Source organism: Cygnus atratus, chromosome 1, assembly GCF_013377495.2.
Source record: "Cygnus atratus isolate AKBS03 ecotype Queensland, Australia chromosome 1, CAtr_DNAZoo_HiC_assembly, whole genome shotgun sequence".
Lineage (NCBI taxonomy): Eukaryota > Metazoa > Chordata > Aves > Anseriformes > Anatidae > Cygnus > Cygnus atratus.
Genome location: NC_066362.1, coordinates 14,944,020 through 14,958,247, shown reverse-complemented (window position 1 = coordinate 14,958,247; position 14,228 = coordinate 14,944,020). Strand labels below are relative to the sequence as shown.

Below are 14,228 nucleotides of genomic sequence, written 5' to 3'. Positions count from 1 at the left end.
GAATTAAACCACATTCTCTGTAACTGCACCTGGCTTTCAAACAGAGCTGCAGGCTGGTCTTTCCATTAGCTCCCTCTTGAATTAAATTTAAAACTTTTCATTCTCATGCTTAAAACTCTACATAATTATTCCCCCTGCTCCCCTGACAGCGCTGAATCAATTCTCCCAAGAAAGCATTTGGTGTGCTGTGAGTCATCCCAACCTCAGTATGCATGTCTTGATGGATACACTCACCTTTCCCTGAAACAACCCAGTGCATTTTTGTAGTATGAGCACCTTTGTCTGATCCAGGCCACTCATTGACTGTATTTAAGCTTTCTTAAAAGCTCAGAATTGTTTTTATAGATAATAGAAGGAAATTATCTGCACAGATGAAAACTATCTGTAGCATTTTTACAGTGTCTATATTACGTGAAGTAATAATGTAAACATCTTGCTATTGCCTTTCTCCCTCTATTGCTTAAGTTGCTCATTCAGTTACATCTATAGCTAAAATGTAATTTTAGGTTTTGATGGTACACTCAGTACACTTTTGGATGATAGAAACTAACTAATAGACACAATTTAAAAGTTCTGATTAACCAATGACTTTATATAAATTAATGTAAAGCAAAATAGTTTTAAAATAAGAAAATACAGCACAATCATATTAATACATATATTCAAATTAACGTACTTCAAGACATATATATACTAAAACTGACAACAGTTATCAAAATGACACCTCTAGAGATCACAAAACGGTCAAAAAAGCATACATATGAGCTTATAAAAGTCAAATCCGTAGGTTCAATTCAAAACGTCATGAGAATTAATTCCCATCAACATTACTAAATCTTGTTCATTATAAAGAATCTCTTACCGGATCTAGGTTCTTAAAAAGAAGAATGTCCTTGCAAGCCTCTTGCAGCCTGTTTCTTTGATCATCTGTTTTAGGGTGAATAATCTGAGGGATAGAATAGAAAAACCTTTAAAGTGGTTATCTTACAGCAGCAATTAATTGAAGGGCTAAGCTAATTCACCTAAGTATTTTGCACAATATTTTTTTTCCATGCTTTGTAACATTTTCCTTCCAAAACCTTCAGGATTTGAGTAAATAGTCAGTGATAACGCTGTATCACCACAGCATGAGCAAATGAAGCATGTCTGTATTTTAACTAACAAGATCTTCACATCTGTAGAATCCAGTACATTTCACAAGCCATTCCAGATACCTTTATTTCAACAATTTTTGAATAAACATTATTCTACTACTGTCTAAGCATATATGTTCTATAAAAGAAAAAAACAAAGCACCACTGTTATCCATTTGCCATGACTTCTTCCTAAAGAATATTTGTGAAATAATCTCTGTGATAAATTTATATCAGAGATTTAACAGTGTAAATGACAGACTTCACATCATATGACTGAGCAGAGATTTACTAAATTACCCATGCCTGGTTAATGTGACTATCAGTCAAGTTATTAGTTTAGCTCATAAGCTTATGATAACCTTTTTCCACTTTTATTAGCCAGAAAGTAGATAGAATACAAAAACAGAGCAATCTTAAAAGTCATGTTATTTCATATTAAAAATCAAGTAAATGCCTTTAAAATGGTGACTTAAGTAAAATAAGCAAATCTATTTCATTAGCATTCCACATCTGATAATCTTAGTGATTTTATCATTTGTCTTTTCTCTGCCTTATGTACATACTTTAATACTGATTAAAATACTGCAAGGTTGCAAGGACACTATTGAATTAGTTTTAATAGCAGGCACTCTCTGGGCAAATGTAATTGCATAAAAATGTTTCCATAACAAACCATGGATCACAGGTACAGTAAAATAATATTTAATTGTGTCCTACATGGGTGACTACTACAGAGAATTTTTAAATGTTCCTTTAGTAAGAAAACCCTACAAATTATTAAAGAATATTATAATAAGGATGCTTTTGGAAAGGAATGGTAATGTTGGTTACATAATTTAAATAATCAGCCCTATTTTCTTCCTAAATTTAATGCCTGAGAACTGAAAAAATAAGTATTTAACTCAAAGCATTAAATACCCTAGATTCTGCGTCATCTTCTTCCTCATCAGGATCATAAGCTTCTGCACACACTGAAATTTAAAAAAAAAAAAGTACAATATTAATTAAAATATTGTTTTACAAGCTTTATATTTACAAATGCATTGTGTGGCATACTAATAATATATAGCACTGAAACACGCTCAGCAGAGAACCACAGAAAATATTGCTGATAAGGTCCATAGTAGGTCATCTCCACACTGCTGGTGAAAAAAACTATATTTATGTAATTTTTGGACATGTTTTCTGTGTTTTGAAAGACATCCAGTATACTTCTCAGCTTCCCAAGTAACCTGCTGTAAGAGATTTGATCTTACTATGGGCATATAAAAAGGGAAAGATCTAATCTTTGTGTCCAGTAGGGATTGCTTAAGTGCTGAAGAGAAAGGACCAGTTTAGACAGTGGAGAAAGTGTCAACACCATTTTGAATTCTAATCTCCAGCGTTATTCTGATCCATTCTCAGCTTTGAAAGATCAGCAAATTTAACAAGCACACTCTCCCATATATAATCCAGATTATTACTGAAAAAAAAAAAAGAAAATGGAAATAGTATCTTGAAAACGTAGGGCATCTGCTCCTTTTCTTTTATCCCAAAATTCTATTCTCTTGTTATAGGACATAAAATAGTTCCAACGAATCCATGCCCGCTGCTATTTGTACCTTTCCTCCAGGTACATATAAAACATTTGATTATTTGTCCATAAGTTCTCTAGGAACAAAAATGATCTGTAAACCTGTGACAGGTCTCTTCCCTTAGGTAGCCACCCCACCCTTTTAAGGATCAATTTTTCTATTATTTTTCCCCCCCACTCTCTCATTTATCTTCTTCAGCTTCTCAATGTTAACTTCTAGCAGGGCTGAGGCTTATTTTACCAGTTCTTCCAGTCTCCAAGCCCAGCACCACTCAAGCACAGCCAACCTGGAGACCCCTGCTACGTGAAGTACTCTGTGGTTTGTCCTTTCTCTGCTCTACGCTGAGTTTTCCATACGCTCTTAATGCCACTAGTGAAGACTGACGCAATATGGCAAGCAGCAGAGCAATCCTTTCCTGGAAGATGCTCTTAGTGGTAATATACTCCTAGAACAATTTCTGTTATTGCTAATGTTTGTTCTTGTCACTGGATCGCATTCATTACCTTGACCTTGATTTTTTTACTCCGTATCTTTGGCTATTCTTTTACATTTGTTCTTAATAAACCAAACCAGTTTTAATCTTCTACATGGTTCCTTCTCATGCTTGATATAAATAAGTAGCTTATAATTTAGACAGATTTATTTTACTGTGCTTTTGTTCTTCTTTTGTGTGGTCACAATTTGAATTTGTTCCCTTTATATTGCATCTTTGTGGAACATCCAATTCCTTTTCTTTCTTTTCTCCAGACTTCTTTTCCATGAGCTTATGCCTCCAGTCCCTTTTCACTCTCTTGACCTGTTGTCCTAATCCTTTCAGGCTACTTCTTTCCCTTCCTAAAATGTGAGCTCTGACATCCCAAGGGAATTCTCACTCACGTTGACTTTTCTCTCCCTATTCTATAGCAGTTTCTCCCCCAGAGTTGGTATCACATAGAATAGCTTCCCTTCAATGGCTTCTCCCAATCTCTCAAAGTTTTGTCCAAAGTGCATCGTAGAACACGTTGGGCAGTCGGCATTCTTGTTTATTCTCTTCCAACTGATGACTGATCATTTCAAATCAGTCACCACCACCATCACTGCCATCCCTGGACCCTGCTAGCTAATAAAAACCCTCACCTACCCGATCTCTTTGGTGGTCTGTGCTATGCAGTCATAATGACAGAGCTCCTGACTTCTCCCCTTTCAGTATTACTCACAGACCACCAGTATGTCCACCTCCCTCCACAGCCCGGATCGCAGTATGAGTGTCTGAACCTGGTACACAGCAGCAGCCTCTTCCTCTGCCCTGTCCGCCTTCCACGTCTGTTCTGCTAGTTCAGTCACATTGCTCCTCGTGGATTAAGACTGCATGTCCTCTTGTTTATTCCCCCTATTTCCTATATTACTACACAAACGCTTTCTAAAGTAGTCACCAGATAGACCCATTAACCTGCCCGTTACCCTATTAATTAAGCTGATTTCACTGTATTATTGCACTTATGCACAGTCCCCAAGGAAGTCTTGGCTTTCACCACCTCACGCACCCAGCAAATCCTAGATTGTCAACTTTATAAAACTTGGCAGCTTCAAAAACTTCAGTAAATTTGATACGAGTCCCTCTGGAACTAACTGAAAGCTTTCTACCAAGTTTACTGGGAACTGGTTTTGGTTCCAGAGAAATATAAATGCCCACAAAAGGAAGTCTGAAATATCTTGAACAAGTACAATATTTTACCTCTAAATAAACAAAATGTTCCTACCAACTTTTTTATGGCAACTATAGTATTTCTGTGATGTCTGAAATAAACTTTAGGGGGGGTTATTTAAATAGCAACAATAATAACACGCAAAGTAAGCATCGTAAGCCATCATAATGTAAATCACTACTTTGTCTGAACTGCTATCAGCTTCTGTGCTATAGTGCAAGTATGTGTACATGGAAATCAACAGATGTGTATTACAGGGTGCTGCTGGGTGTATAAATAGTCAGTCTCAACCTGGGGTACAGGGACACCCTATCCTTACCTTGAATAAAACCTCTAAGAGAAAAAAATTAAGCAAAATGGGAATTTAATAGCATTGGTGTTGTTATCACAGAATCAATAGGTCTCAGAGAGTATGGCTGAAGACTTAAGTCTTCCAGAACACATAAAAGAAACTGAATTTAGCCTCATCCATGGCCATCCTGATCCATCTTACCAGTTCCTTTCACATAGCCTCAAGCAGGATCAGAACAGAAAGAGAGGATGTACCTGAGGTTTTCCACATCATCTGGTGTCTCTACTCTAAATTCACTTTTCTCTGCTAGAAGCTCATTTAAGTCAGTCACGCTATTATCAGCAGATACTTTCATTAAATATTTCTTCTTTATCATTGATTACGTGCATTATATTTCTTTAATAACTGCAGTTTCTTCTGGCTAGTGTCCATCTTCCCAGATTTTAAAATGATTTATTCTTATCTGCCACGAGAAACTTCCCTTCTAGTTTCAGTTCTGTACTTATTTTGTCTTGGCTTATCTTTTTGCCATGATTACAGATGCATCTTTCATTTGGGTCACAATTTAAAGATTATACAAATGGTGTAGCTCTACAGTTTTAAATGTGCAATTTCTTTTCCTCCATTATTTCAATAGTTTGTCTTACAGACTTTGTAGTCCAGTAACGTATTAATTTCTGGGTGGAGAGCAGTAGATGGGTCATGGAAAAACTTTAAACATTTTACTTCTGTTCTTGAAATATGTTTTTTGACATTACTACAGTCCACTGAATTTCAGGACTTGAAAACTGGGGTTTGGTCCATTAGAACCCCAAGGATATAAATCATCCAGAACTAAGTAAGATGCCTCTTCTGAAGACATCCACATCTGCAGAAGTGATCTGGGTTCCAATCACAGTTAATGGGGAGAAGCCGTCACTTTTATGATGTGATTCATCTGACCTGTATTACATCCCCAGATTAAGAAAAGATTAATTACAAACGTGACTAACTGGCTGAGCTAAACCCTATCCTTCCTGAGATGAGTCCTGTTGTTTAGAGTAAGCTGCTAGACTGGTTTCTGCACTTCTCCACTTAGTCCATATTCTTTGGAAAACAAAGAAATAACTCAGCTGATGATGACAGGTTGCTCGTGCAATAGCACCCCTTCTTTATTCTTTTTGTATATTCCAGGGAGACAGTCTGTGGCCCCAGCTCTTTTGTCTGAGGCCTGACTGGCATCACAGACATCATTATTCTGAACCACTCCACTGCTGGTGGCTGCAATACTCAGAACGATTGGTGTTTCATTTTTCTGCCTCCCCAGCTCATTCCACATTCCCAAGAGCACACAGTACAGGCTGACTTTATCATGCTCAAACGCCCTGTCACATTTTGCTACATGTCACTGCTAAATTTAATATCCTACCATTGCTCAAAAAGCAGTCCTAATACAGTTCTTAGAGGCCCATTTCACCCATGCATAAGTACAGCTTTAAAAATAGTGATACAAACACTGCACGTATTTCCCCTTTGGCTGCTAAGCTTAACTAATTGAAACTATTTTTATTCATTTTTTTTCCTATGAAGAATTATTTCACATAATTCACCAAGATGGACACAAGCACAAACACATCAGCACAAAGTATTTGTAGGAAAAACCCAAATTATCTGATGGCAGTGTGTTATTAAAATACATGTGCACTGAAAACCACACACAAATCTAGATGGATTGCTTTGCCAGCAAGAAGAGGCAAGCTTTTATAATCTCCAACTCTTTAGTCCAAGTAAAATAAAATTTTTGGAATTCAGTTAATATTGTTTTACATTAAAAAAAAACAAACACCGGAAATAAAGTCACTTTAGATATGAATGAATTCTAAAATGATAACTAACATATAGTTAGTAATTGTAAGATCACAAAAAAATAACGTTAAACATGCTCTATTCCCTTGGTGTATCAGGAAGTAAGAAGCTATCAATAATGAAATGAATGAAAGCTGATATGTAATCATAAAATATTGTATTACAATGAAAACATGCAGGAAAACAACCAATGTGTGGACTGTTTCCAAAGCACAGAAACCCCTGGTAATAAAGCATGTTACAAATAATTTTACAACAACAATAAAACATCCATGGAAGTATTTCTTCTTCCCATTCAGGCCAAATCAAGACTACACAGTTTTGTCAGCACGACTATCAGGCTGGAATATGAAAACAACCCATCTCTTGCCACTGTAGCTATGGCAGCATGCCCTATGTCCCTACAAACATCCCAACTACAGCAGCGACGCCCACCCCCTCGTACAACAAGAACGTCACTTCACTGGTTTAGCCAGATGGAAGTCAAAAAGGTGACTTAATTGCAGGGTGAGATTTCTCCCCAGTTTGTCAGGATGTACTTCTCCATCTTCTAAACATAGAACAGAAACATGGTGCACAGAGACTCCTGGCACAGCAGATGCTAGTACCAGACTGGACTGCAAATACTGCTGCACCTTCATCAAAGTTTCTGACACTATTTGCCACAAAAATCTGTTTTTTAAACATATCACCAGTTCCTACCACTGCAGGAAGCAAGCAAACTCTGCACTCCAAAACCCTGCATTTCACAGATAGCTTTCATTGAAACAACAGCAATCCTGTGTGACGGTAGCAAAAAGAAATAACTGGTCATGGTCTCTGATGGTCGTGATTACCAAGCCCTGTGTTATTTCTAGAGATGGTTTTGTCGGGACCACATAGAAGACAAGATTGAAGAGCTGTAAGTAAACGTAGGGACTAAAGAACAACCCAGTGAAAGAAGAACAACTTTCTTCTCGGAGTGCACAATGAGATGAGAGAAATTTTACCTGGTTCCACACAGCACCCAGTGAGGCAATACCAACTCACTATCCTGCTGACATCCTCCATTTGGGCAAAACACTGAAACTATCTCAAGGACTTGCTTTCTTTAAACGCAAACTAATTTGGAACAAAGCATGATCACTGGGGCTATCGTTTCCTACGATACTGTCAAAAACAGAGCATCTGAGAAATGCCTACACCTGACAGGGTCACTAACTCGAAACTTTATCTAGGCACAATTAGGTGAATTAATATACACAATGCCTGAGACATTATAATTGTGTTATTACTGTACTACATATGGAGTATTTACATTACAAATGCTATCCAAACTAGAGTAAAAGTATGCATGCTCAGAAAAAAAGCTCTAGCAATGATAGAGACATGAGTATTTTTGAGATTTTCTCACATGAAAAAAAAAATAAATAAGAATTTCCCCTCCAGTCTACTAGATCTATGTGATATCTACTTTTGAGTGGTGCATCACTTAACACAAATGGCTAAACGCTCAGGACACCAGCCTCAAAAATTTGAAGCTAAGTAAAATCAGTTTGTCTCCTCTTAATTATTAGGAGGATGCCCTTCAGGTCATTAGGTGGGGACTGAACTGGAGGATTGGGACCACTGCCAACAAAATCTGTTTCAAGATGGACTGCTCATGAAGGACTGCCTACTCTGCCTTTCAGTAAATAGGCTGAGACTTACCAAAGACGGTATGACAGCTGTAAATACATACCAAACACGTGGTTTGTTCTCAGCTACACAGCCTAACAGCAAAACTTTTTGCCAGAGTTGGAAGACCATGCTCAGCCTGCGCTACGTGCCTGCAAGAAATCAAACACTTTAGAAGAACTAGCTCATTCAATCAATTTTTCCATTCTATTTTCTGTTGTCCATCTGCTGCTACTGCTATTTTAAATTAGTCAAACTTCAATATATTTCCTCCAGCAATGCTAAATAACATGAGGTGCCTAATAATAAGATATAGCATCTTGAATGAGATCCACGCCAACAGTGAGTCATAGATCCTCCCAAGGAGTCTCCATTCAGAAGTCCAAGTGAAGTTTATTCAGGTTACGTCAATCCTCACACCAAAGCAAGGATTTCATCAAGATCACACTGAACACCATTAAAGCCCATCTGAAGAAACCTGATGGCCCACACAAGGCATTTTCAGAGAACTAGTCGAGTTATTCATGTGTGGGTGCCTTTGCACTGCAAGTTCCTTAATACTTTGGAATATAACATGGAAAATTGTGACGTGTTAGACTGCAATATCTTCCTGTACTCCGCAGGGCAAAGCACTCTGCATCAAAGATAGCACACTCATCACTGGGGCAAAGTTGTGCACTCTTCCCCGAAATCATACTGGTTTGAATCGCTGGCTCTTCCACAGAAGCAGCATGTTTGAACTTCACCACAAGCAGCTGAAAAGACTTCCCTATTTTTAAACAGGGACATAGAAAAAGGCTTTAGTAGATTCTCCCCAAGGACTTGCATAGTCCTTAGTCCTATTTACAGTCCTATTTCAGCTCTTTCCATAATTGTGTCATTTGTCAAGATGGAGCTAAAAAAAAAAAAAAAGGCTTATGGTGAGGAGACAGCTTTGTGGGGCTTCTCAGGAAGTGCCTGACTTCATCTGTCTGGGTAGTGAAAACGAGCACAGACGCGTTACAGTGTCCAGATCACTGCAGGTAGTTATTAAACAACAAAATCATTACAAAACTAAGATGCACTTCCACTAGAAGAGTTTGCCAGTATATACTATACACTATAGCGCTTATTCTGTAAGCTTTCCCAGCTATAGCAGCATACCATGCAATGACATACTGTACTCTGATGTTGACTTGTATAACCTTCTGTTCCCATTCTCATACGGGTCCAAGCAGTTCATAACTCTACAGTGTGCTATTTGGGACAGAACTGAACTGTGTATAAATATTTGACATGTTCTGAGCAGACACAGAGCTCTTTGCATACATTTCAACTTTATATTTGCCAATACCAAAGCAAAAAAAAAAAAAAAAAAAACAAGAACAAGAACAGAGCTGCACCCAGCTCTTCCTCCCATATTATTTAGCACTTCACAGCCATCAACTACAGATTTTTCTTATAGAAAAGTCAGCAGTCCATTCAGAGAACACACCTTATTTTCCCACCAGAAAACTCGTCCCTTACATAGAATGTGCTGCAAAAGTTTAAAAGATTGTAGCTACAAGTGGTTTTTTTGTTTGTTTTTTGTTGTTGTTGTTGTTTTTGTCCCTGGAGCCTACATCCCAAGAACGTACACATTCACATTTTTAAAATAGCCACATAGTAAGTAGCACACTTTAAGGAACTATATACAATACAGAAAACCACAGCAGCAACTTAATTTTACCCAAAATGAGTTCTCTGTCCAGTCGACAGGGTTTGTAACTTACACTATTCACCATGTCAGGTTTCATAGTAACAGAGCCCCAAACAATAAAATCCTTGCTGTAGATTTTGACTGAACCATGTGAACTTCAACAAGAAACCACAGAGATGAGTTCTAAGACATTTCAATACACATTAAGGTGAGTCAATAGCATACTAACTACCTTAGCCATATTTTTCAAAATTGATTGCAAAAGTATATACATACACCTTAAAGAGGACACAGAAATAGACACTCAAATGAGTTTATCACTCATTCATCTCTCCTAGCCTCTCCTTCAGTTTCTCCAATCATGTCTTATCCTCAGTGTTGTAAAATATCTGAAAAGGAGGTGTTAGTTTTGATAACCAAGTTGGCATGTTTGGTGCTTAATTATTAAAAATAATTGTTTTTTAATGTGGATTAAATATGAAAGAGGCGTGCAGGAAAACACTACTGAATTTACAAATGTAGTAGAGTAAACCATGAAACTATTAATAGAACAGAATAAAAAATTGAAACCAGGAGAAAAACACGAGTCAAGAAATGCCAGAAAAGGAAATACTCAAATTCTGGAGTAGTAAGAAGACACTGAAGGTGAGATGTATGAATCAGTCAGCTGTAGGACAAGGTGGGTAGAAAAAACTGCAAACAAAGCAAAATTGGGAATTATTTGCAAAAAAAAAGAAAATGCTAAAATCATATTAAATAAGATACTTAAGAACAGACAGCAGGGGAAGCAGTAAAAAACGGAATTCCAAGGCCCACAACCTTACTGGAGAAGGAGGGGGAGCACCTATTAATGCTGAGCAAAGGAGCACCAGGAGAAGTAGAAGGAGAACCAAAAAAAAATATAAGAATCACAGAATTCAAGAGGGCAAAATGAATGGCAAAACTCAACTCTGCCAACAGGTCACGAGGTAAAATTAAGCACCCACCTTGATTTAACTGGACTGGGCCAAGAAGAGGGGAAAGGAGAGTGACTCATGTTACATATCTGCAAAGAGTTACAAAGGCTAAGGAACCCAAAATAAGATGATTAGTTTATGAAACCATGTATTTATGATTATCTTCTATGCTGGTATTTTAAAGAGTAATACAAGAATCAACTTGGTAGCTAAAGAAAAGATGTAGTGAGGCAAAGAAAATAACACAAAGAAAAGAATTGCTGATGGCAGGACATGTAAAGATATAAAAAGATTCAAGAAAAGAGAAAAAACATAGAACAAGGGCACACAAGAGAAGGTGACCTGTAAGCCATACAGTCGTGCAAAGGACTGTAGGGACGTTAGGGACAAAGCCAGAACTACAAGCTCTGACAAGCATGTCCTAGTGTCCTGCCAGCAGACTGGGCCCATTTGATCAAGACAAGGTGAAAAGCCTGCCAAAAGCAGTACGACCGTCCAGAAAAACGAGGAAGGCACAGATAATACTTAATCTAGAATACTCATACGAACCTTTGGAATGACGTCTAATTAAGTCATAATTACAAAATGGTAGAACTTTAAATATAATAAACAAGCCCAGAGGAGATTGGTTTAAAACTGTTCTTTACTGATGTGCTCAAACCTCTAAATAAATGCTTCACTTCGCAAAGCCTGTTTCTGTGGGTCTATATTCAGATTAACTGTGTGAACTCCTGAACTCAGGTGCAAAAACACTTAGGAATGTGGACTCCTCATCCCTGAAGGGTGTCCCCTAGCTCCTCAGAGGCACATGGCAAAAAGTGGGGTACACTTGTGTTGGGCACCTGAGTGAGTGTAAAGTTCAATCTGAGCAGGCTTCATAGAAAACCCTGTATCCATACGGCATTTAGAATAGCAAGCTGAGGACGGGCACCTAAAGAAAGAGGAGGAGTCATCCTTTGAAATTTGCCTTCGCTTTTCACAGCTATGGGACTGAGGGAAGGAAGCTTGAATTCGCCCTTCCCTCTTTTCCAGGAAAGTGCCCTACATACTACATTACAAAATAATCTGTAATGAGATGCACTTCATTCCTCCTGAGGCCAGGCTGTTAAGCAAGATGAAACACAATTATAAGCTAAAGGAGCTTGTCTCCTAGAATTTTAACACAATGATTTTTGCTTGAAATGTCATGCTCACATAATTCTCTCTCAGAACTCTGATAAACCAAATTTATTAAAAAGGTTCCAGATCAAACAGGAAGACAGGTAGACAAAAACAGATTCTGAAAAATACTTCTGCCAAGTTTTGAAAAGGTTGATTTTGAACATCTGGTTTCTCAACGACTCCAGAAAATCCATTTAAGACTTTTTGCTGACGGGATTTTCTTTAGATAGCCAAAGGAAGTGTAGAAGACGAATCACAACTATAAGGTAAGATATGCCGCTTTACTTTTTCCACAACTAAAATATAAACTGTTATTAGGAAATAGCACTGGCATTACTTACTAAGGTAAGAAAGTAAGCACCTGACACAGTGATCACTACGTGCTTGTCTACATCTGTAATAGTGTAGACAACAGTAACAAGCCAAAAGATGGTCTACAAATATTGTTCTTCCAAGAACGGAGTCTATAATCATCCTAGAAACACCAATTACCACACTGACATGCTCTAGTAGCAGAAGACATCCATACTTGTGTGACTACTTACCACTGAGAAAAAGAAAGAAGACACCAAGGTCTCACAGAACTAGTTAATCTTTTTCTAAAAGAGAAGAAAAAAAAAGTAGCCTCCCCTCACACAGATAATGAGCAGTCAGTACCTGGAGCTATCATTTCTCAGAACGTCCCCAGCCAAAGGTAAATACAGATAGTGTACTTTGATGAATGAAAAAATATTTCTTAACATAAATACGTCTGTATTGCCAACTTTCTAAACACCCTCCCCCCCCCCCCCCACACACACACATTCGGTACCATTAACTAAATACTACTCTACTTCCAGAGACTAAATGGCTACACAAACACACCGGTGTGAATCTAGCTTTTTCCCACATACTATAAAACAGCTTCATCTCTTCTATCTGTGGATCCTACAGATTTCCACAGTGCTCAGTTTATCCTCCTGTCATCTTCTAACATTACAAGAAGATGCAGAAAGACTGGAAGAAGTGCCATAAACCTACGGAGGACACTCCAAGTCATATCACTCTTTCACGTAGCCACCACCACCTAGCTCCATTTTCTCGATACCTACTTAAAATCGCATTGCACTTGAAGAGAAGCTAGCTAGAGGTGAACCAAAAAAACTGACATCATGCCTGCAGGAGATGAATACCTGGCAATGTGACCTCAGACAGCCTCAGACTGTCAACACAGGTGTTTTGGACTTCCCAGTCTCTCCATACCCAAGTAGTTGCTATGACAGAAACAGGCTCATCCCCACCTGCAACTGACCAAGAAAGAGTGTGTTCTTTCCACTTAATGAAGAAAGCGTCAGTGATCCATGCATGTATGACATCCAGACTCCTGCAACTAATCCCTAATAATTAAGCTATGTTATCTTGGACAAACTGACGACATCACCACAAATACCTTGCTGCTGTATGCCAGTCCCTGTTCTCCACTTTGTGTGCAGTTCCTTGTTTTATGCAAACACCAACTCACAATCTCTTGTCCTGATACAGGATCTTCTCTGGCACTGGCTCTTGTGTCCCTGGCACAACCACAACCTTACGCTGTTTCAGCAGGAGATGAAACTGTTAGGCAGCAGGGGAAAGCTCATGAGTGTCCATGCAGCAACTTTCTCAGAAACTGAATCTACACCAGAAAACACTGGCATACAAAGAGCAGAAGAGAAGTGGACTTGCCAGTTTGAAAACTAAACAAAATTCAAGCTTTCAACGCAGTTTCTTATTGGTCAGTTCTATATGCAAAACATACCTGTACTTTCAGGGAAAAATTACATAAACGAACTTAATCTTACTGAATGGAAGGAAGCAGCTATTTTTATTTTTACTTGATGAGATGCGAGATAACACATACCCCCCTCTCTAAACTACAATTCTTTCAAATTTGGAAGTAAAAAAAATAATAAAATAAAGATCCTCACCCAAGCCAGACACTTTATATTTCCTGACAACTAGTGACTAACAGAAACCAACACCCTGGGAAATCATGTATGTCAGGTGATCATATTTAAGACAATCTATTAAAATTACAGCTTAAGTTAAAAAAGGGTTAACATCTGGCTTTGTACGGTGTTAGAATTCAGGCTTATAGTTTTGTCTTGTTTTCCCAAGAAAGAAATTACCTATAGATGCTCTTCAGCAACAACACTGTTAAATATCAAAGGAGAATAAATGAACCTCTAGGGTAAGACAGAACTGCATCTAGCTTTTTCAACCAAAA

The 14,228-nt window shown here is 38.0% G+C and overlaps 1 protein-coding gene across 2 annotated transcripts in view; it reads right to left on the bottom strand.

Moving 5' to 3' along the window:
• The window catches only part of PRKAR2B (protein kinase cAMP-dependent type II regulatory subunit beta), an 82,206-nt gene that overhangs the window by 18,568 nt on the left and 49,410 nt on the right, over nt 1–14,228 (bottom strand). For both annotated transcript variants that reach the window (XM_035549474.2, XM_035549476.2), the window contains 2 exons: nt 2,055–2,107; nt 863–946 (listed from right to left, as the gene is read on the bottom strand). In XM_035549474.2, the coding sequence (XP_035405367.1) occupies nt 863–946; nt 2,055–2,107 (137 nt within the window). The remainder of the gene's footprint in view (nt 1–862; nt 947–2,054; nt 2,108–14,228) is intronic.